Source organism: Myodes glareolus, chromosome 7 (genome assembly GCF_982192425.1).
Source record: "Myodes glareolus chromosome 7, mMyoGla1.1, whole genome shotgun sequence".
Classification (NCBI taxonomy): domain Eukaryota; kingdom Metazoa; phylum Chordata; class Mammalia; order Rodentia; family Cricetidae; genus Myodes; species Myodes glareolus.
Window position 1 is genome coordinate 71,377,545 of NC_142032.1, and position 24,554 is coordinate 71,402,098.

A 24,554-nucleotide genomic window follows, 5' to 3' on the forward strand; every position below is an offset into this window, starting at 1 on the left:
AGAAAGCCCTCTTCCTTATGCTGGAGTCCAGTGTATTCCTTTTAACGTGTTAGATAAGAACTCTGCCACTGAACTCCATCTTCAGCCCTCTTCTCGTCCCCCCCCCCCCCCTTCTCGACTTTTCTTTGTGTAGCTCTGGCTATATTGGAACTGTCTTTGTAGACCAGGCTGGCCTTAAGTTCAGAAATCCATCTACCTCTGTCTCCTGAGTTCTGGAATTAAAGGCATATGCAATCAAGGTCAACTCAGGCTGCCTTTCTTTTTCTTTTTTCTTTCTTTTCTTTTCTTTTTTAACAAAAGATTTGTCTTCCTAGTTACTCACAGTCTTATTATTGTTTCCTCAAGATTAGGGGTGGTGCTTCCCTTTGTAGCCTAGGCAGGCCTAAGACTTTCGAGGCACTGCCTTTACTTTCTGAAGGCATGACTATAGATATGCACTTCTTGGTTGTCTTATGGATTTTTGTATTGTTTTGTGCTACTGAGACAGGATCAGACATGCGAGGCATCTGAACTTCTGGTCTTCTGTGCTTCTGCTTTCCCAGTTGCTGGAATTACAAGCATGTATTGCTATGCTGAGCCTTTTCTCTTTAAAATTATACTCATGTATTTATTGTGTGTGTGGTGGGCAGATACATGTTCCATTGTGACAGTGGTTGGCCTTCTTCCACCATGTGTGCTCCAGGGATTGAATCTTTTAGTTTGTTGGTTTGGTGACAAGTGCCTTTATCTACTGAGCTCAGACCCTATTTTTATTTTATTTAAGATTCATTTATTTTTATGTGTATTGGTGTATTACCTGGGAAGGCCAGAAGAGAGCTGCAGACTCTCTACATCTTGAGTTACAGGTGACAGTAGACTGCCATGTGGGTGCTGATAACTGAACCTAGAGTCACTGAGGAGCAGCCAGTGCTCTTAACTGGTGAGCCATCTCTCTAGTCCCAGTTTTTGTTTTCCTAATAGTACTTTATTTAGAATATGTTTTAAGAGATATTTTATGGTATAATATTATTAAGCATTTGTGATTTGTTTTTTAGAATTTAAATTGCATTTATTTATTTTGTATATGTACTTGTGTGGACATTCATGTGTTCATGAATTGAGATAGAGCACAACTTTCTGGAATTGATTTTTGCCTTTCCTCATGTGGATCCCCGGGCTCAAACTTAGGTTTGGTGGCAAGGCTTTATCTGTTGAACCATCTTGCTGGCACTGTCTGAAATAGTATCATTATCTATCTTATTACATTTTATTTATTTAGTGTGGTGTATAAATGCACTACAACATACTTGTGTAGGTCAGAGGACACTTGTGGGAGTTGGTTCTCGCTATCATGCCAGTCCTAAAGGTCCACTCAGATTGTCTAGTTTGGTGACAGAAGCCTTTACCCACTGAGTCTGAACCTTAAAATACTATAAAGTTTTAGAAAATTACATGTCTTAGTGTGAGTATGTGCATGTGAGTGCAGGAGAGTCCAAGATGATTCTTACATGATGATGTGGTGAGGGGCCTTCTGCATTATAGCAGGCCAATGAGCCAGAGAAAGCTTGCTTTTATAACAATGCCAATCCCTCATTAATTCATTAATCTATTCATGAGGAAAGAGCCCTTATGATGCAATCACTTCAAAGGGGCTCTTCCAGATACTGTTAATATATGATTGTGTTTAGATTTTCAATGTGTGTATTCTGGAAGATGCTCTTAAACAGTGGCAGCTTATTTATTGTTTATCTCTCCCTTTATAAAACACAAGGTTTCTATATTCTAACACAGGTTTCTTTACTCTTCTACTTACTGTTGTATCCTGTATCTAATGAGTATGAATGTCATGAAATACCTTTGGAATCCAAGAATGTTTTGTACAGTTGTTTAGCACGAGGATGTCCCCAGAGTGAGCTCTTCTTGTAGTCTTTATTTCATTATTAGATGTAATGAAGTCTGTGCCTTGGCTATGAGAGCAGGAAAAGTTCCCATCTTCAAATAGAAGGACATGTTGAGTGTACTGTGCTGCTGTGTATCTGCAGTTTCATTCAGCACTGTAGCAGAAGCAGATCTAGGAGAGCCTGGGCTACATGTGTGAGACTCTCTCTCTCTCTCTCTCTCTCTCTCTCTCTCTCTCTGTGTGTGTGTGTGAGAGAGAGAGAGAGAGACCTCCCTCCCCACACACACAAGAAGCACACATGCCAATACATAGTATACATTTTAAGGGTTGATTTAGATATTTACTTTCATTACTAAAATTGTATTAATGATGAGATCTCTATGAGTTCAAGGCCAGCCTGTTCTGCAAAGTGAGTTCTAGGATAGCCAGAGCTGGTACACAGAGAAGCCATGTCTTGAACCCCCCCTCCCCAAATTTTAGAATTAAATTCATTAGTAAATTTTTGTATTACAAAATGAAGGCACATCACTATTTCAAATACCGAAGTCCTATTAGGTGGTTAAAAGCAGGATGCTGATGAATTATTAAAAGCTAAAGTGCAGGACATTTAGCAAGTAGAGTAGTCATAGTTTAAATAGTCCCTTAATTTCTTAAGCTTCATGCCTGTTGTAATATCCATTAGTAGCTTTGTGAGCTGCTGAATCAAAACAAAGGAAATTTTGGTAATTCTTTATTTACTTTAGGCCACTCAGTGGGAGTGCAAGTCATAAATTTTATTTGCAGTGACCTGGGTTCCAAATAAATTTTATCATTTTGATAAATATGTTAAATATTTTCATAAGAATCAACTTTTTGTATACTGGGCTTTTGAGCCAGTATTCCTGGCTTTGATTTGTTTCCAAATTTGTAGAGATTTGAAATGTCCAGGAAACACTATCAAACTCTATTCTAATTTTGGCTTTAATGATATCGGAAATAACGCACATAAAAGTTAGCTATAAAGTTGAAAATATGTTTATTATATGTAAAATGCCATCATAATGGACTCTTTTATCTCTAACCTTTACATGTTGTCACTTAAGTTATATAAAGATTGTGTTAATTTTTCTCATATGGACATTCATTTCTAATATAGGTAGAAGACTTTTTGAGTCTTTCCACAAAGCTGTCTGGATTTCATGTTTGTGTTGACAAAGGGACTTTCGATGCCATAAGTCTTAATCCTGACAATGCAGTTGAGAAGAGGAAGCAATATGTGATGTCTCTCTCCAGGGTTTTGGAAGTAAAAGGCTTTTTTCTAATAACCTCTTGTAATTGGACCAAGGCAGAGTTGCTAGATGTGTTCAGTGAAGGTAACTGGATGCATGGGATTGAATGTTTACTTCCTTGGGATATTATACTTCTGCTTAGCTCCCCTGTTGGGTACAGTATTTTACATTTCTGGTTGTGGGAATTGCCTGCCTTTCTTCTGTGTTAATGACCTTGGTAATAACTTTGAACTGTGTATACAAAGCACAGAGAAGTAAATTGGTTGGGATCCAAAGGCCTTTTTAACCTTTTTCCCAGAAATCGTGGCAGTTAAGTACTAAAATTTATGAGCTTATAAAGAGCAAGCTCTTTATTTAAGCAATGCAATCTTTTATTTAAGCTGTATGATCTATCCTGAGATTCAGAGCACATGTGCTGTGCTTTTGACTTCAGTGAACTAATTTGTGAATCTACACTCATGTAAATGGAAGTACATGAGGAATGTTTTAGTTTTTCTTTTCCTTTTTTTTTTTTTTTTTTTTTTTTTTCTGAGACAGGGTTTCTCTGTGTAGCCCTGACCATCTTTGAACTCTTTCTGTAGAACGGTCTGGCTTCAGACTCAGAGAAATTTACCTGTCTCTGCCTTCTGAGTGCTGGGATTTTAGGTGTGCACCACCACCGCCTGGTGAATGTTTTAATTATATGTAGTTTTTATGGTTTGCGGTCATTTAAGTATTTAAGATTTGTCTGTTTGTTTCTTTTTCTTTTCTTTTCTTTTCTTTTTTCTATTTTTTTTTTTTTTGGGTTTTTCGAGACAGGGTTTCTCTGTAGCTTGGGAGCCTGTCCTGGAACTAGCTTTTGTAGACCAGGCTGGCCTCGAACTCGCAGAGATCCGCCTGCCTCTGCATTTCTCTGTTTCTAATATATATAGCGCAATTATTTTTAACATTGCAGAAAAATGTAGTGGGGAATCAATAATGCTTCTGCATACTGATTCTTGAGGAAAGTCCCTTTTACCTTTTGTGTGTGTGTGTTTGGGGTGTGTTGAGACAAGGTTTCTCTCTGTAGCCCTGACTGTCCTGGAACTTGATCTGAAGACCAGGCTGACCTCTAACTCACAGAGATCCACCTGCCTCCACTTCCTAAATGCTGGGATTAAAGGTGTGTGTTACCACCTCCTGACTCCTTCTGCCTTTTTTTATGCCAGGTAGGATTTTTTTCCTGCCCCATTAGCCAAAGATAATACTCGTACTGTCTACTGAAAGGGAGTTTTGTGAGCCTTAAGAATCATCTATCTCTATACATAGAGCATTTGGAATTTTCTCAGACTCTTTCTTGAACACTTCAAGAAGTATTTTACCTTCTAGTTTATGTAACTGGAATTTTCTGTCCTGCCCGCCAGTTCCCAACAACTCTGAGGCTTACAAACTATTGGCCTATTAGCTCAGGCTCATAATTAACTAGCTCTCACAACCTAAATTAACCCATTTCTATTGGTTTATATTTTACCACAAGGCTTGTGGTTTGTTAACTTATATCTTGCTTCTCCGTGACTGCTGTTATCTCCCTGACTCGGCTTTTTTTCTCTCTGTATCTCTGTTTGAATTTCCTACCTGGCTCTGCTCTGCCTGGTTATTGGCCAGATTAGCCTCTTATTATGAATGGTAATAAGACAAATTCACAGCATACAGAAGGGCCTCCCACATCAAGTTTATCTATGCAGCATAGAGACCTTCCTGGGAAAGTACTTTGAAAACTTTTTGGTATTTGTTTACCTTTTCCTTGGAGTCTTTTTCAGGGTTAGTACTAATTATTTTATAGAGGAATGGAAGGAATTTTTCAGGATGAAGTATTAGGTAAATGATTCTACACTAAATATTGGTTACATTTTGACCCCCTCTCACAAGTTAATGAGAAATCATCTCCCTCAAGAGAGCTTACTGCCCAGTTTTCTGTAACCGTGCATCATATTGTGTGCACCTATCTTAGATTTTGTTTTCCTTTTAGTATTAAAGGGCTAGGCAGAGAGAACATGTCCTGTGTCTTCTCTTGTACATTCAAAGCAGGTTTTATAATGGACAGCCTGAAGCATTTATTACTGAAAATGTGAGCTTTTGGCTTCATTACTGTTACTTCCAGCAAACAAGAATTGTATATGATTTACTGTCTTTTATGTCATTAATTTTAGTATCTTCCATGTTACATTTATTTCTCTTAGAACTGTTGGGTTCTAGTCCTGCAGTTGTGGTACACACCTTTGGTCCCATCATTTGAGAGACGGAAGGAGGCGGATCTCTGAGTTCAAGGATAGCCTGGTCTACAGAACAAGTTCCAGGATAGTGAGGGCTACATAGGGAAACCCTGTATCCAAAAAAAACAAAAAAAACAAAAAAACCCAAAAAAACCCCAAAACAAAACAAAAAAAAAACCCAAACAAACCAAAAATCCAAAAAACAAGCAAATAAAAACTCCAAAGAAACAGTTGTGTTCTATCAATAGCCCTTCTTTTCAAAACTCAACAGTTTTAATAAATGCTCACTTCTGCTGTGTGGGGCACGTTTTCCGCTGGTTCTTAAATACAGGTGTTCTCTTTTACCCTGGAACCAACAGACATAAACACTTTTGTCTGTCTCTGGTAATGAGGAACAGACTTTAGCCTGGAATACTGTGCTTTAAAATGTTAGTTTGTCTGAGAACTATTGAGTAAACTCTTTAATTTCAGTTTTAGAACTAAATGGAGAATTAAAACAAGAAAAATGTTCTAATAGGATATGTTAAAAATAATTATTTAGCATTAGAGACTTTTATGATTGTATTGCTTAGAAAATGGTGCTTGAATTTAGATGCTGCAAGACAGCAACAGAGTACTCTGCCCCATGTCACTGCTGAAGGCCTCCCTAGGAGCTGCCTAGATTGGCTGCCACAATCCATTGGCTTAGAATGAAGCTTTCTTCACCAGTCTTTTTTTTTTTTTTTCATACAATGTATTCTGATCATGTTTCCTTCCCTCCCCCAATTCCTCCCAGATCCTTCCTACCTCTCTACCCAGCTTTATGTTCATTTTCTCTTTAAAAACAAATAAAACCTAAAAGGAAAAAAGATCAAGAAACACATTCAACTCCCCAAAATGAACAAGCAAACAAACAAACAAACAAAACCACCAAAAATCTCACAAAAATGGAAATAAAAATAAATAAGCCGTAAAACCCAAACAGAGTGTAATGAGACAGTCTACAAAAACACTATTGAGCCTGGTGGTGATAATGCACACCTTTAATCCCAGCACTCGGGAGGCAGAGACAAGCAGATCTCTGTGAGTTCGAGGCCAGCCTGGTCTACAGAGCAAGTTTTAGTACAGGCTCCAAAGCTACAGAGAAACCCTGTCTCGAAAAACAAAACAAAACAAAACAAAACAAAAAAAACCAACCCACCATTGAGTGTGCTTTGTATTTGCCAACTACTTCTGTACATGGGACTTGTCCTGAAGTGTGGCTGATACAGTGAGAGTCCATTGGAGAAAACTGAATTTTTCTTTGCCAGTGGGTATCTACTACAGATAGATTCTTGAGTGGGAGCCTGTATCTACTTCCCTCTCAGTGCTGAAACCCCCTCTGGCCTGAACCTTTTGAGGCCTGTGTGAGCTGCCTCTGTCAGCTCATGTGCCTCACCAGTCCTTAAAGCTTCTTTTTTTTTTTTTTTTCCATATTTGAAATGAATTGTGCAATTTTCCTCGGTATTACTGTTCATACAATGTAAATATTTTTCTCAACATTTTTATTACAGTTTATTTATTTAGCTGGGTGGTGGGGTATGTGATTCCTTTGGGAATCAGTTCTCTTTCATTATGTGGGTCCTGGGGATCGAACTCAGGTCCCCAGATTTGGTGGCAGGTGCCGTTCCCTGCTGTGCCATCTCTGCAGCCCAATGTATTTGTTTAGTTGTTTAGTGACCTTTCTGCTTTGTTTTATTATTTTATTTCTATAGGCTTCAATTCCAGACCCAAGCCTTACACATAGGAGGCCAGTATTCTACCACTGAAATACCTTGATGGTTTTTTGTTTGTTTATTTTGAGACAGAGTTTTTCTCTGTAGTCTTGGCTAGAACTCACTATGTTGACTAAACTGGCCTTAGGCAGTAGTGGTGCACGTCTTTAATCCCAGCACTCGGGAGGCAGAAGCAGGTGGGTCTCTGAGTTTGAGGCCAGCCTTTTGTATAAAGCAAGTTCCAGAACAACCAGAGCTACTTAGTGAGACCCTGTCTCAAAAAAAATACAAAACAAAGCAAAACAAACAAGTAAACAAACAAAAAACTCCCATAAAGGCCAGGCGGTGGTGGCGCACCCCTTTAATCCCAGCACTCGGGAGGCAGAGGCAGGTAGATCTCCGTGAGTCTGAGGCCAGCATGGTCTACAAGAGCTAGTTCCAGGACAGGCACCAAAAACTACAGAGAAACCCTGTCTCAAAAATCAAAAAAAAAAAAATAAATAAAAAAAACTACCATAAAATATACATTTACAACTCATTTTATAGTTTAGGGAAACACTAGTTATTTTATTTGAATCTTTATAAAGTCACGCGGAGGTTTTGCTGTCTACCATCTATGAATAGAATTCAGGGTCATGGAAAAGGTTCCTTGAGCAAATGTATTTCTTATTTAGAGGTGGGAAAACAGACTTGAACCTAGGACATTGGGTTTTAAATAAGTGTTTCTTTTAAAAGCATTTTGTGCTCTGAAAGTTACAATTTCTTCCAAGATAGTAGTTTGGTTTGGGTATTTTCATTTAATCTTCTAAAATTTGTGATAAAACACCCATAAGATTTTTACTATTTTAACTGCTTTTAAGTGAATGATTCAGATTGAGCATGGCGGTGTATACCTTTAATCCTAGTATTTGTTAGGTGGAGGCAGGAAGATCAGGAGTTTGAAGGTCATCTGTGGGTATATAGAAACTATAGGACCAACCACTGCTATATGAGGCTCTGTCACAGAAAAACCAAATACAGCTAAACCCGTAGATCATAGGTAATGAATTAAGTGTGCAGAGCAGTAATTTCATCCATGTTGTTATGTAACCATGAGAGGTCTGTTTTCAGAACTTTCTCATCATTTACAAATTCATTTTTTTCTTTAAATTTTTTTAACCTTTCTGTATTACATGCCTTTGTATTGGTGGTGTGATTGAGTTCCCCCATAGAAAGCCACATCAGAAGCTGTGCTGGTACACTGCAAGAATTCTGTGCATCACAGCTGCTTCCTACCAAGGAGAAGTAGACTTAAGGAGGTGGTGGGGAGGTAGTGTAAGCAGGACTAGAGGAAATGGGGGAAAAGACTTCCGTGCTGATTGTTTTTGGTCCTTTCTGTCCCTGTTCATTTAAAAAAAAAAATTGGGGGATGAGCTGGGAAAACAGTTGCAAAATTAAGCTCAGTTACCAGTTTGAAATCACTTTTAGAAAGGATTTGAAAGCATGTTGTGGGCACAAATATCTCTAACACAGATATTTTAATTTTATCTTACAGGATTTGAGCTTTTTGAAGAGCTGCCAACACCCAAGTTCAGTTTTGGAGGTAGATCTGGAAACACTGTAGCAGCTTTGGTTTTTCAAAAAAGTGAGACTTCCTTGGACAAAGTCAGTTAGCTTCCTAGAAGAAACTGTACAGCACAGAAACCTGATAGAGAAGAAGCAAGTACAAATAGTGCTTAGTAAGTACTTAGTAAGCACCAAGGCTGTGCAGATTGAGTACAGATAATGGGGTGGTGGGAAACCATAAGTATGGGAATCAGCATTTAGATATTAACTAAGAATAATTTAAAATTTTATTTTGTATTTGACATATAAATATTTTTCCTGTGCTTTGTAGCAGTTTTCTGTAACTATTAAACAGTTGAAAGCTTCAAGGCAGTATGAATTTACAGAAAGCATATATTCTTGTTTTTTTGTGTGTTGATAAAAGTTGGAATTGAAAATGACTTTTATGAAGATTTGACCAAGCTGTTTCAAGACCAGAATAGTTAAGAATTTTCTTATGTGTAATAGACTATGAAGTATGTTAAGCGATGCCATTTTGTGATGATAACTTGGAGAGCTCCCTGATTGTCGTGTTATTAAGCAAACTCAGAGAAATTGATGAAATATTTTTATTTATTTATTTATTTTTGAGACAGTGTCTCGCTGTGTAGCTCTAGTTGTCCTGGAACTCAGAGATCCACCTGCCTCTCCCTCCCCAGTGCTGAGATTAAAGGTGTGAGCCACCACACTGGTAACTCTCTAGTCTTTACCCTGTGGAGGAGAGATGGGTAGTTTAAGGAGATAGAATAGTTCCATGTTAGCTAATGATGTTTTATTAAATCATTGAGTCCTCCAGGTATTTTCCCAAGGTTTTACTTGTTTATGTATAGGAGAGCTGCAGCCAAGAGTGAAGACACTTTTGATGATTCCCTTTTATTTTTTACATCCATTGGTATTTGCTTGCATGTATGTCTATGTGAGGGTGTCAGATCCCGTGGAACTGGAGTTGCAGACAGTTGTGAGCTGCCATGTGAATGCTTGGAATTGAACCCGGGTCCTCTGGAAGAGCAGCTAGTGCTTTTTACCTCTGCACCATCTTTTCAGCCACCCCCTCATTCTTATTTTAATTTAAAAAGAATTATTTAATGTGCATTGTTGTTTTTGCTTGCATATATGTATGAGGGTATCAGTTATAGACAGTTGTGAGTTGCCATGTGGGTGCTGGGAATTGAACCTAAGTTCTCTGGATGTGGAGCCAGTGTTCTTAACTGCTGAGCCATCTCTCCAGTCCTAAGTGGAGACACTTTTGCAAGGCCAGATAGTACCTGGTGAAGCCAAGATTCTTAGTTGGGTCTGGCTGACTTTAGAATTCTTCTTCTAACATAGTCTACTCCCGGGTGCTAAATCTTTGTCTTTATAGTATCTAAGTCAGTGCTACATACAAAATTCAGGTGGACACTTACTTTTAGGAGCTGTATAGCCCTTTGTTAGTATTGATCACTAACAACTGACTAACTAGTGCTGGACTGTGGACTTTGAGAATAGTGAGTTAGTCACCCGAATCTTATGACATCCATTATTACTCTTTACTGTCTCTGTTTTGAGGGACGGTCCTTTCCCAGGAACTGAACTGTCATGACACACCTGTAGTCTTAGCACTCAGGAGGCTGAGGTAGGAGGAGAAACTGAAGTTAAAAGGCTGGACTACACAGTGAAACCCCTTCTCAAAAAAAAAAAAACCAAAGTTGCCATGTCACCATGAAGCCCGGAGTTCATACCCCTTGCGCCTGTGTAAAGTGCTGTATGCCGCAGCATTGCTTATAATCTCAGTGCTGCTAAGCAGAGATCAGAGACCCTGAGGCGTGATGGCCAGGCAGCCTAACTGAATCAGTTGGCTCCAGGTTCACTGAGAATAAAATAAATTCACAAAATAAGTCATAAATCATAAATTAATAAAATAAGTTCATAAAAAATAAAGTTGAGGATAACTGAGAAAGATTCCCTGTTTCGCATTCAGTGTAGTGACGGCACCTAAAGTAGCTGCTGTCCTGACTGGCATTGCAACTCCGTGTCTACCAGCCGCAGTTCTGATGTCTCACAGCCAGCTGGAAATTCCATTCCTTCAGGCACTGGCGCTCTCGTGGCTATTAAAGGAAATTTTATCTAAATCTCTATTCTAAAGAACTCAGGAGGGCTGGAGAGATGGCTCAGTGGTTAAGAGCACTGCCTGCTCTTCCAAAGGTCCTGAGTTCAATTCCCGGCAACCACATGGTGGCTCACAACCATCTGTAATGAGGTCTGGTACCCTCTTCTGGCCTGCAGACATTCACACCGAATATTGTATACATAATAAATAAATAAATATTAAAAAAAAAAAGAACTCAGGATTCAGAGGTTGAGGAGAAATCCTGCTAGCTCAGAGAGGCTGAATAGCAAGTAGCTAAACTCCTCTTCTTCAGGTCTCCTGATAAAGGGCCATCCTTCTGCTCAGCCCCCACCAAGTTACCCTTGCTACACTTAGTTAACCAGGTTAATTTTATTTAATCAAACAAATGACATATCTTTGCATCGTTTACAAAAGCAGAAACAAATATAACACACCTTTACATGGTTAAACTAATATTCCACAACAATACCTAATGATCTCTGACTTCTACATACATATCCATATACAGTGCACACATGTGCAAGCATACACACACAAAAGAAAAGTGAAAAGTGAGTTTTGTCATTTATCTTTCTGTGGAAGGGGATTGTTAGTTGTATGAACTTAGAGGGAGGTAGAGACGAGGTACTTATCTGGAGGGCATTTATATATTGAAAACGATAAAGTGTATCATCTATATATCTAGTATTTAAGGAAACTGTATTTGGGACAATATTTTAGTATTGGAGTCTTAATGTATTTTTTTTTTAATTATGTAACTTTGGGGGTACTGGAAAGATGGCTCAGCAGTTAAGGGCACTTGTTGCTCCTGCAGAGTACCTGAGTTTTTATCCAGAACTCACGTGGTTCACACCATCTGTTATTCCAGTTTGTAGGAGTCCCATATTCTCTCTTCTGGCCTCCTTGGACACCAGACAGGCATGTGGTGTGCAAACATTCATATAGACAAAATATGCATATGTAAAATAAATTTTTAAAAGTTATATAATTTTTGATGATTTTCAGCTTTTTGAGAATATTGAGTTTCAAAAACCTTTTTTTTTTTTTTAATGGTAAATATTCTTTTAGTATTTAGCCTCCCTAGTCCAGCATTATATGGTTTTTGTTTTGAGGGGTAGAGGAGGAAGACAAGCCTGTAACTTCGGTCAGCTTGACCATCAAGGCTACTAGTTGTCTTTTCAATATTTGGAGACAGTTATATAGACTTTGAACAAAAATAATGATTTTGAAATAGCTTTTATTTTAGAATGCAAAATGTGAGAAATTACTTTAAAATATATATAACTTAAGCTTTTCAGAATATTGTTATTTATGAGATATGGAATCTTTTTAGTGTGTATGAACATACACATGCTAGTGCATAGGCTACACATATGGAAGCCAAAGGAAGACTTTGAGTCTCTTTTTGTTGTTGTTGTTTTTTGTTGTTGTTGTTTGTTTTTTTTTTTTTTTTTTTTGAGACAAGATCTCTACTTAGTCCTGGCTGTCTTGGAACTCACTTTGTAGACCAGGCTTTGAGCTCAGATCTACCTGCCCCTGCCTCCTGATTAGGTGCTGAGATTAAAGGCTAGCGCCACCACACCCAGCCCAAGTATCTCCTTATATTGCTGCTTTATATTGTCTTCCTTATTTCCTCGAGGCAGGGTCTCTTACTGAACCTGAAGCTCAGTGTTTGAGTTAGGTAGCTGGCCAGCAACCTCCAAGGACCTGCTTGTTTGCGGCTGCCAGCTCTGGAGCATACACCCATGCCTGACTTTTCCATAGGTGTTGGGGATTCAAGTTCACGCTTGCGCAGCCTGCCCTCCCTAGGCAGAGGTCTTTAAGCTGTAGAGATGTACCGTTTTATAATTTATTGAGGTGGTTTTATTTTTTATAAATAAAAGGTATTCCAAAATTGCCTTCAGTTTCAAAAATAACAGTACTCTACATGGCAAGTTCCAATCCAGCTGGGACTATTTAGTGCGGACTCGTCTAAAATAAATAAATACTCTTAGAATTTTAAGTGGGCAAATCTAAAGTATTACTTCACTTTCAATAAATCACTTTCTGTGTGAGCAGGTTGACTCACAGTTAGCTTGAGATGTGTCTGTTGTTGATTGAGTCCTTTTGTGGGGCATGTTTGTTCTGTTTGCAAAGGTAGAGGCTTTTTCTTTTTTCACTGTGAAGCTGTGGATAAGGTTTAAAGGGGAAAAAAAAGGACTTGCTATTTCTTCTTAGCACTTTAATCTTGCTAGAAGCCAGCCATTTAAGGTTTGAAAATGCTAACAAGAAACTAGTTATTTTCAGATAGTACCAAACTGTTAAGAACCTAGTCATTAAATATCTCTAAATTTTATGAAATAAACTATGAACACTTTATTTTAAAGTTTAGTTTTGTTACCTCTTATTAATATGTGGGTACATGAATGAAATGATGCCTGTACAGAGAAGAACAGCACGTGATGGGATGATGCCTGTGTTCTGTGGATGAGAAATTGGAATTGGCCAGGCAGTGGTGGCGCATGTGCCTTTGATGCCGGCACTTGGGAGGCAGAGGCAGGTGGATCTCTGTGAATTTGAGGCCAGCCTGGTCTACAAAGTGAGTTCCAGGGTAGTCAGAGCTATACTACAGTGAAACTCTGTCTCAAACAAAACAAAACAAACAAACAAACAAAAAAACCTCCTAACACACAAAAAAAGGAAACTGGAATTGTAGTTTCATTAAATCAAAAGATGTTTTGAGGAAACTTGTTTGAAATGCAAGCAAGAACTGGGGCTACTGCAGCACAACAGGCCATTGTCTGTAGGAAGCACAGGTCCCAGGGCACATGCTGGTCCATGGGAAAATCAGGCCTGAGTGCTGCAGGCAGACGGTCAGGCTCCATGACTTAGCAAATAGAAAGTATTGAGAACATGTTGTTTTAACCAGGTATACAAGTTGAAGTTTCTTTTGGGGACTGACACTTCGGTCTGTGATTCAAACCTGACATTAGTCTTGGCAGCTTGACTAGAGCCATTTTAAAATAAGTACAAATTTAGTTGATCTCCCCCCCCCCGTAGTAATAAGCTTGTTTTTCTTGTTTCTCTCCGATGTGTATGGAATCTTCTGTTTGAGAAAAGAAGGGAGCCAAACATATGTAAAAGACCATAATATCTTTTATAAATTTTTAGAATTTCTGTACCACTGCAGTGTACCACTGCATGCTGACAGGGTTCATTCTCATCCAGATGGCAGTAGAAACCTCAGTTTTGAGGCACATATATAATTGTTTGATTTTATGTTTGTTTTCTTTTTTTCCTCTAGTTCTTTTTGAGACAAGGTCTTCCACATAATCTAAGCTTGCTTTGACCTTCCTTTGCAGCTATGGATAGCCCTGAGCTCTGGTCCTTGATCTTTCTGTCTTTATCTCCTATGTTGGGATTATAGGAGTTTGTCATCACACCCTGCCCAAACCTATGCAATTTCCCCAGTTTATAGATTTGTGTCTGTATGTACATAGCATGAATTTGTCTGACGTTTTACTGTCTGGTGTCCTACATTGAAAATAAGAACGAATACAATCAAATCAGTTTGTCTCCATGGGAGAGACTGAATTTTGACTTCCTGTACTTGCCTCTGTGAACTAGGATCTATCTTCTGCAGAAACAGCGCTCAGTTTTCAGGGTAGGAGACCAAATGTCTTGTGTTGCATGGTCATAACCACTCCAGCTAATTACAAGGGGTGTGGATAGCCTCTGAATGGAGTCTTGTCCAGTATATTCTACTGAAAGAAGGCTGCCACAACCTAGAGCTTGGTTGTGGGAAACAAGGAACACAGTAAATTTAAAGACATACTGGGGGTAAAAAATGAGTAAATCCTTATCATTTCTTTTAGTTAGGCAGGAAACAGAGATGTCCTTAGATGAAGGGAGAATGCAGGAGCATGTCTTATTAACAGTTAATGGAAGAAAATTAATGCTAATTTATTCTTCATACACACCATGCAATTTGTTAGAAAGTGAAGGAGTAGTTTGAAATTCTTTGGTCAATTGATGGATTCCTATGTTAGGGGCATAGAAATGAAACTCAACATTAAGCAGACAAATACCCTAGCCCACAGGCTGCATAAATGCTGAATAAAACCAGCTCTACAATGAAACTCTGAAAAGCACCGGGTACCAAGCCTAATGAATGATTGAATATGACCTTACCAAAATCCCTGGAGTGTTGTTGAAAGATCATTCATTTCCAGCTTAGATGTCAAAATGGGCTCTAGTAACCAGGAAAAGAAAGAGAGAAAAAGAACTTGAGTGGGTACTTTCTGAGTTTAAAAATCTTATAACACAGTGAGTTAGAGTAATCATTAAAAGGGCTTCTCTAGCGGCGTTCCAAGCTATTACTATGGACTTGCAGTTTAGGCCCAGAGAAGCCAAATTTAAAAAAAAAGAAAAATTCCTAAAACGTGAATGTATCAGTTTCTGTTTTTGTGAGTAGAACTCAAAAAATGGGGAAGTATGAGCTGATAGAATGTACTTTCGTCATGCTGATAATGTTGTGAGAAAGACTGAAGACCAAGCAATCCATTATATCTTAAAAGTGTTATCAATTATTGCCTGACTTTCTTGGAGCAAGCCTTAAAACCCTCAAATCTAGTTTTCCTTTTTTTTTTTTTAGAAGAAACTATTTTCTTGTTTTTCTGAAGAAATGGCACATTTTTTAAAACAATTTTTAAATTTATTCATTTATCTCTGTAAAAATACGCCATTTTGAGGAGTGCCCATGTAGGTTAAAAGAGGGTGTTTTATCTCCTAAAACATTAGAGTTACAGGCAGTTGAGAGATGCCTATGTAGGTGCTTGGAACCAAATCCCCGGAAGAGTAGCAAGTGCTCTTAACTGCTTAGCCACTTCTCTAGCCCCTGTGTTACAGTTTTACATACTGTTATTACTGTATCAGAAAACGATAAACATTTCAGTGTCTGATTTTTTTTTTATTGTGTATGGTTTCTGGAAGCTACTCTTAAAAAAGTGAGTATAATCTCTCCATTTCCCCAAAGCCTTAAGCATTGACACACGATCCAGGAATTATATATCTTGGAGAATACCAGAGTACTTTAGAAAGAAATATGAACTACTCCAGTTGACTAGGGGTCTTCACTGATGTATTGTTGATGATGTAGTTTGTTGTTCGGGATGGTAACTGGGTAGAAACTGAACTCACATAGTTCCTGCTGTTGCCTCTCTTGCTGCTTTAGAAAGGAAAGATGAGGAAGAGACCAAATGTAGATGAGTGTGGGTGCTTCAAGTTCAGATTTGCTTCCTAACCCCTTGCTAATATGAAAATGTCAGGCCTTTGTTCCTGTCTAATTTTAGTACATCCTGGCTAAAAAAAATTAGGATGATTTCCAACCATGGAACTTGAAGAGGCGGGACACAAGGAGGAAGACTGGAGGAAAGAGCAGTTTATATTCCATATCCGCCTACTTTTCTGTGACATCATCTAGCCCTTAATCTGTTGATTTGCTGAGCAAATAAATTTAGATGCACTGAAGCAATGGTAATTGCTTCCCTATCTTCTGTAGGAGTCTCATTGGAGTTTGGGGAAAATTATAGTATGTATTTAATAGGTTATTGCATTGTCTGAATTAAAGAGCCATGTGAAAGCTTTGGGAGGAAAGCCTAGAGATGTGAGGGATAACGTACATCTATGTCCTTTATAAGGGGAACATTGGAGGTATTCAGTGGACGCATTTTTATGCTGATGTTTGAATGAGAGCGATGTTTGCTGTTTCTGAGTAGTTCTAAGTAAGACACAGTTTTGATGTGTACGTCCCCGCAAACATAGCAGGCATAGAAGGAAGAGAGCTTGCTTATTTAGTGAGGCAGCTTTTCTACAGGATGCTCTACAGGATGCTTCATAAGCAGAAGAGTTCATTTTGTTAATTCTATTTGACTAAGGACTTGCAGCAAATGCAATAGGTTATTTTTGAATTTGAAATTTAGTTGACTTGTCCTGCTTCCTTTCATTGAATAATTACAGATAGTTTGTGTTTAAAATCTGTTTAAGTGGTCTAGGAGAACAACTTATTGGCAAGAGTCTTTCCCTGGCATGTTTAAGGTCCTGGGTTTTGTCTCACACAGCACAAACTCAGTGACTCAGTCGATCAGTGAATCTGTTGTAGAGTAGAGTACGAATCAAAGGGATTGGACTTAGAGAAACCGTGTTCCTCTATGTAAATCATGGGCATTCTGTAGGTAAACTTGCTGGGTGGTTATGGCAACATGCCTTTAATCCCAGTACTGTGGAGGCAGAGGCAGGTGTTGAGTTCAAGGCTACCATGGTCTACAGAGTTAGTTCCAGGACAGCCAGGGATACACAGAGAAACCCTATCACGGAAGTGGGGCGGGGGGAGATAAGCTTTAAGAAAAAAATGGTTTGTTTATTTGTTGCATGCACATACATATATGTCTATGTACATGTTGGTTTGGGTGGGCTGTGGCAGGTGTGTGAAGGTCAGACGCCTTTCGGGAGTCAGTTCTGTCTTTCTACTATGTGGGCCTTAAGATCAAACTCAGGTCATCAGAGTTGATTATGGGCATCTTTTCCCACTGAAGCGTCTTGCTAGTGCTGAGTATTTTAACTTTTAAGTTCCTTCCTACTCATGCAGCTCAGATACCATTACACTGTAAACTGGGTGGCATAAGCTACAGACATTTCTTTCTCAGAGTTCTGGAAGCTGGAATTCCAAGACAGAAGTGCTGACAAGATACAATCACCATTACTTTTTTACATTTATTTATTTTGTATGTGTGTGATACACACACATGTGGAGTTCAGAGGACAACTTGTGTGATTTGGTTTTTTCCTTCCTCCAAGTGGGATTACATTCAGATTGCTGGACTTGGTATCAGGTACCTTTACCCTCTGTGCATCACCATGCCTGTGTCCAGGTTTGTTTTATTTTGAAGTCTCATTTCTTCGCTTTTAGGTGGCTGCTGTCTTTGTGTTCCTATGACCTCTGTGTGTAAAAGATAACAAACACATAACCTCTCAGGGTCTCTTTGTGAGGGCACTGATCTCATGACCTCTCCTAACCCTGGTTATTTCATCATGACCTCACCTACAAATACTATTGCATTGGGACTTAGGGCACTGATGTATGGTTTTGGGGAAGGAACCAGCAAAGATCCCTTAAAATTGAGAGCAAATGAACAAAGCTTACAAAATAGATTTCTAGGATGTGTGAGGACATAACACATTCCATTTAGTAAGTGTCAGTTGTTGGATAACTTGATGGCTCTTAAACCTGTTGTCAGAAGAGCGATGAGCTGTGTCCTGCCACCCAGCTAGCTTATACCCCGAAATAACAACACACAAATTGTATTTATTTAAACACTGCCTGGCCCATTATTTTTAACCTCTTATTGGCTAACTCTCACATCTTGATTAACCCATTTCTATTAAACTCTGTGTATCACCATGTGACTGTGGCTTACTGGCAAGTGTCTAACCAGCGTCCATCTGGGGCAGGAGAATCATGGCATCTGCCACACTTTCCTTCTTTCCAGCATTCTGTTCTGTCTACTCCACCCACTTAAGGGCTGCCCTATCAAATGGCCAAGGCAGTCTCTATTCAACCAATGAAAGCAACATACAAACAGAAGAACCTCCTACACCATTTCCCCTTTTTCTGTTTAAACAAAAAAGAAAGGCTTTAACTTTAACATAGTAAAATTACATATAACAAAACAGTTATCAAGCAAGAATTACAGTTACAATATTTAACAAAGGAAAACTATAACTATCTATGTATTCTTCAACTCCATCAAAGACTCCAGAACATTCCCAAAAAATAGACTATGTGTACTTTCCTTTGTTTTTTTTTTTTTTTAAAGTGATGTGGGGGAAGTGATATGGGAGAATTGTCTGTATTCTGTCAATCATGTTTTAAATAAATGTTGATTGGCCAGGCAGGAAGTATAGGTGGGTCAACCAGACAGGAAGTAGAGGCAGGACGATGAGAACAGGAAAATTCTAGGAAGGAGGAAGCCCATTCCTCCCAGTTCTGCTCAGATCACTGAAGAAGCAAGATCTCACCTGCCCCACTGAGAAAGGTACCAAGCCATGTGGCTAACATAGATAAAAATAATGGGTTGATATAAGAGTTAATAAGAAGCCTGAGCTAATGGGCCAATCAGTTTTATAACTTATGTAGACCTTCTGTGTGATTCTTTGGGACCTAATGACTGTGGGAACCAGGCAGGACAGAAATCCCCAAAAGCAGGCCCTCAATGTTACATAAATCAAGGTATCTGACTATTAAAAACAATGTGTATGCGTGTGTAATAAAATATTTGAAACAATATTTTTTAATCTGAAAAAAACCTGTGCTTGGTGACTCTTTCTGATGTGTGTTTGATTATTCCGTTTATATTTATTTGACCATAGGGATGATTTGACCAATAAATTCAGAAATTTACACTTATTGTTTAGTTTGCTTCCATCTTACATGTAGAAAGGTAAGATTAAGATGAGGTCCAAGAAACGATCATGATACTCTATCGAATCTTCCCCTGATTCTTCTGTGCCCCAAATATATGCAACTGAATGCTCCCAGATGACCCACTTGGACTTTGAGATGCTTCTCTTCTGCATCACATAGACTCTTGAGTCTAATCTGTGGGTCTGTCCTTTTGTACCCACTGCCTTGGCAGCCTATCATTTTGTCCTGTAACTGCTTATCCTGCTAATGAAAAAGAATTTCTTTTTTTCTTTTTGTTTCGGTGGTGCCGTGGCATAAACTCTAGGGCTTTGGGCATGTGAGGCAAGCATTCTACTACTAATCCCTATTTCAGCCCAGAAACTGAACTTTGATAAAGGCGCTAGCAAATTACCTAACATGTAATACTTAGTCAAGGCTGCTTTAATGTCTGTCCATTTCTTTGAAGCAGCTTGATAGGTGGAGAGAATCAGGTGTGAACTCTACTCAACAGGACTGTTAGTATTGCAAAGATACATAGCAAGCAGCTTAGTGCCAGAGAAATACTTTTTCCTCCAAGAACCTTTTTCCCCATAGGAACTAACATTCAGCATGTTACCCCTCAGTGCTATCACGTTAATACATTCAGTTCCGTTGAAAGGTGTTTGTATTAAAGGAGTGATTAAATGAGTGTTGAGTAAGAGAAGGAGCATCTGGTGCCGGTGGACCTTTCAAAACATCTTTAAAAATCATTCTGTGTAACATATTCTTTAGTCTCTAACTCAGACTGTGCTTCTGAAGCACCGTTTTACTTGCTAAGGGAATGAAGTTTGGATGCCACAGTGCAGGATTTTTAGATGTTTTCCCATGTTTCAGAGTGCATGGAGGAACACCTTTCAGATTGAGAACATGATCTTTTAAGTAGTAATAAATGGTAAGACATGTGGATGTGGTGGTGAAAATGTAATGTGGATGTATTTGAACTGAAAACAAATGGGCAAGGTTACTGTGCGCTTCTCTTCGTTAGCTCTGAGCCAAGGTATAGCAAACAGGGACGCAAGGTCTAATGAGAATAGAGATGGACCTGGATGTTACTGGCTAGTTAAGAAGCAGTGGACTTACATGTTACAGATAGTTCCCACTTTCTATCAGCCAGGCTTGATTTCTTTGATGCCTGCAGTAAGTTAACTACCACTTATATTGTTTGATGTTGAGTAATAGTAGTTTATCCAATTTGTCCGTAGTTTATGCTGGAATTGACAAAAGGATGTGTGACGGCACAGTGAACCACTGTTTATGCTAGTCTGGAAAACATGTCTTCAGCCTTCTCATTGATGATTAAATGAACAGCTTCAGAGTGCCTAGCGTGTTTGTAGGACTGTCAGACCAGAGCCCTGCTGCTTTTTCTAGCTGATCCCAAGAAATTTCAGATCTTTTTTGGTCACCCCACTCCGAGTTTTGCTATGTAGTTCTGACTGCTTAAATTCACTGACTTCAAACTAACAGGGAGCCTCCTGCCTCTGCCTTCTTAACTTCTGGGATTACAAGCCTTTGTAGTAAATTGTAGCTTTTAAATCTTGATTTATTTATTTTTTTTCCTGAGCATCACTGTAGTCCTGGTTGCCTCGGCTCTCCAAGTGCTAAGATATTGACAATTGCTGCCGTGCCCAGCAAGTATTTGTGCCGTTTTAAAGATCTATCGTTAAAGCCTGAGGTCTCTTTAGAACAGGCTATGATCAAGGTGGTTTAACAGAATAATGATAGAGTAACCTTTCTTTTTACCAAGTCTTGAGATTGTTTTCTTTTGTCCCTCACCTGTAAATTCTTCAAAATAGGAAGTCAACTTCTCATTCATATTAAAGCTAGGACATCATGTATGCTGGTCAAGCACTCTACCCCTGAAGCTAATGCCCTCCCGCTCTGTGGTCATATCCATCCCTTTTTGCTTCAGGTATGGGTGTGTTACACCTACAGAAGAACTCAAACAAAACCGACAGGGAAGGAAAACAAAGGACCAGGTGAATCTCATCCTTCTGAAAATGACAATGATGAATGAAAACAAAAGACCTTAGCGTTTGGATACAGCAGAATGACAAACTGTTGGAGAGTGAAAAGATTCACAAGCTTGCAGCCTGGGTGAATGTTCTCATGATGTTCCAGTCCTTCCTGGAAGATCCAGAGACAAAATTCCCTCCTTCGTATTTTAAAACCAAAGGATTCAGGATTTAGATTGTAAATTTAAACCTGTGAAATCATGAGCTATACCTGGTTCCTTGATAATGAATGGAAAATGTCCTGTTGAGGGGAATAGGAAGGATATCAGTATTTTTTAACTTACCAGTATGGCCAAATTAAAAATAGGTTCACCTTGAGACAGTGACTTATACGATAGGCTTAACAGGGAAAAATAATTTGGGTTTGTATTGCAAATACTAAATGAATTCTAAAGACTAAGAAAAAGCTTGAAGTGTTTTTCTGTTTTGTTTTATTTTGTTTGAGACAGGGTTTCTCTGTCCTGGAGCTTGCTCTATAGATCAAGCTGACCTTGAACTCACAGAGATCCTCCTGCCTCTGCCTTCTGAGTGCTGGATTAAAGGCGTGCACCACCACTGTGCCTTGTTTTAGCTGCTTTTGGTGGAGTGACAGGAAAATTGTTGTAAATGACTAGTTGTGTGGTAGCGACACTGAAGTCCACTTCAGTTTCTGTCACAAATACATCAGAGGGTATGTTTTTTGTAAATTTTTTTTTTTTACAATTATTCTATGTGTATAAATATTTTGCCTGCATGTATATGTGTGTGCTTGGTGGCTGTGAGGGCCAGAAGAGGGCATCAGATCCTCTGGAACTGTAGTTAACAGATAGTTTGAACCACCATTAAATGGTGGGATTGAACCCAGGTCCTCTACAAAGGCAGTAAGTGCTCCAAACTCCTTAGACTCCAGCCCCCTAGGTTTTTGAAGCTTAGTATTGGACTGATAAGCTTTCATATGCTAGTAACTGAATGCTTTTATTACACTTTTTCCTTTTTGTTTACTGTTAATAAGTCTCAATGTCTGCTTTTCATTCCTCTGTTTTCTTGTAGCACATAATAATAATAATAGTCAATAGGAGCTTTAAAAAAAAGTTACTACCAAATTGTTTGAATTTTCAAGTTTTAACTCTCACTGTGTTCTTTTTAGCTTGCCTTACCCAGAGGTCTTCCGTCCAGAGTTGCAAGCGTGACATTTGCTGTGTTTTCAGCACCTGCCAACTTGGAAACCAGGGTTTGTGCTCAGGACATAGGCTTACAACCCACACTTTGTGGTGCACAATGCCGTCCCAGCTGGCATGCTTTCGTACCTCAATGGTGCTAGACATTCGGTTACCAAGCAGCACAGCTTCGCGTGTGCAGATTTCATTCCTCTCCAAACTGCTTTCAACTCTTATTTTGTATCACAGGAGTGAGATTAGCATCATTAAATTCACTGCTGTAGTTATTTTTCAATGAAAATAAATTTGATTTATTTTTGGATTTAAAAATACAATTTTCCTCTTAAGAATCGAAATGCTTCTAAATTGGCTAAAATATCATGTGTTTTATGTATCTAGCACACAAATATAGCCCTAAAGTTGTAACTTATTTTCATAGGAAAAAATGAAAGGATCGTGTATTAATTATAACATGTTTCATACATAGGTAGGCCTATTAGTTGTAATTCAGTGTAGATGTGGGAAAAATTGCAGACTTTTTCTGAGTAAGATTCACATAAGAAAATTGCCCCATGATGGGCCCAGAGTTTGGCTTCTAATTCTGACCAAAAACTTTACATATTTTCCAAAGAAGTATTTTTTATCAACTCGCTCTCAGTAGCCAGTGTCTTTGAAAACATTTCAGGTGGTTTTGGTGATGTCTGTCTTCCCATAATCTATTATAAGCAATTTTAAAAGGTTTTGCTTGGAAAAAAAAAGGTCTTTTCAGATGTAGAAAGAACAGTGTGAAATGTGAGTGACTGGCTTTTGATACAACAGTGACAAAAAGGCGCAGTGGCTTTTAGAAGCTGAATAAAGGGGTTGGTACACAAGCATCTGCATACTGCTGTTGGGCCCAATGCATAACATGTCTAACATGTTTAGTTCACTTTGTTACCCTAAATGAATTCCTATGGTTAGTCTCTTACAATTTTTAGTGGTGTACTCTTAGACATAGGTATAGATAGAAGTGAAACTGAACGGTTACTGGCACTGACTTCAAACTTCAAAGCTTAGTTCTTTGTTGTTTGAACATCACAGAACATCACACTGATCTGGTTCTAAAGGCATAAAAATAAAACTTACACTAACTGCCTTAGACACTCCTTAGTATATATCAAATGCAACCTTTACCCTCTCCACAGATGTGCTTAGGTGAACACTTCTTTAGCTTGTTGATACAAGTTATAGTTGGTTACACCCTTTCTTAATAAAATACACCCTTATTGTCTCCTGTTGCTTAAGAGGTCTAAGCTTGGAATTGAGGAGCTGTAACAGGGATACTCAGTGAAGAATATATCCTGCATACACAAACAGCCCTCTATTTGCTAGTTCTTATTTTGGGGGAAAGCCAAAAGAACCAGTATTGCTTTATTTATCCCTGGGTCCCATGTTGGTCTTAGAAGAAGAGATAAAGTAATCCTTGCATTTTATACTTTCCGGGGTGTTGCATGGTTTTAATCAGGTTAGTATTTATCCAGGATAATGACAGAGTTACAAGTGGTCGTTTTTTAGATTTGTGGACTTATTTCTGAATTGCCTATGAATTTGTGTTTAGGCATCTGGTTGTACTCTATAAATCTGGTTCTGATTTGGTTGACCATTTAAGCGTGAACAAAGGTAGACAGTCAAACTCCCTCCCTCTTCCCAGCTGCTGTTTACCTAATCTTAAATTCAGCTGACTGGCTTTGTGTCTATTCTAAATTAAACAAAACTTTAATACAACAGCTTTATGGACAGAACTTTTTATAATAAGAGACATTACATTTAACATTAAGAATCAAATGTGTGGTAATTTTTATAGAGGACTGACATAAGCCTTAATGTATATGTCTTTTTAGTGTTGAAGATTGAGATTTAGACAACTACATTGATAAGTTCAGCTCCTTAAGCAGGAGTTTTAGTCCTAAGTACTGTCAGGAGAGGCTAAGAACCAGAAAAACAGGCTGTTTAGGATTGGAAAAGGAGGTAGTAGAGCTAAGGAACTGCCCATAACCCCCATCTTTGGAATTTCATGAGACTAACATGGTCCTGAAAGCTACAAGAATAATGGTTTCAATAATTGTTTCCAGGCGTAGGACCCCTG

General features: G+C 38.6%; 1 protein-coding gene across 7 annotated transcripts in view; it reads left to right on the plus strand.

Moving 5' to 3' along the window:
• Positions 1–24,554, plus strand: part of Eef1akmt2 (EEF1A lysine methyltransferase 2) — an 88,945-nt gene that overhangs the window by 25,608 nt on the left and 38,783 nt on the right. The window contains exons 5-8 of one of the 7 annotated variants that reach the window (XR_015738415.1): positions 3,015–3,231; positions 8,646–8,829; positions 21,191–21,375; positions 22,420–22,764. Coding sequence is in view for 3 of the 7 variants with exons in the window: in XM_085693229.2 (XP_085549355.1) it covers positions 21,191–21,257; positions 22,420–22,727 (375 nt within the window). In the remaining 4 variants the exon portion in view is untranslated. Of the gene's footprint in view, positions 1–3,014; positions 3,232–8,645; positions 9,025–21,190; positions 21,376–22,419; positions 22,765–24,554 lie in introns of those variants that run through there. The other 6 variants (XR_007235983.2, XR_007235982.2, XR_007235985.2 and 3 more) reach the window with 6 other exon arrangements.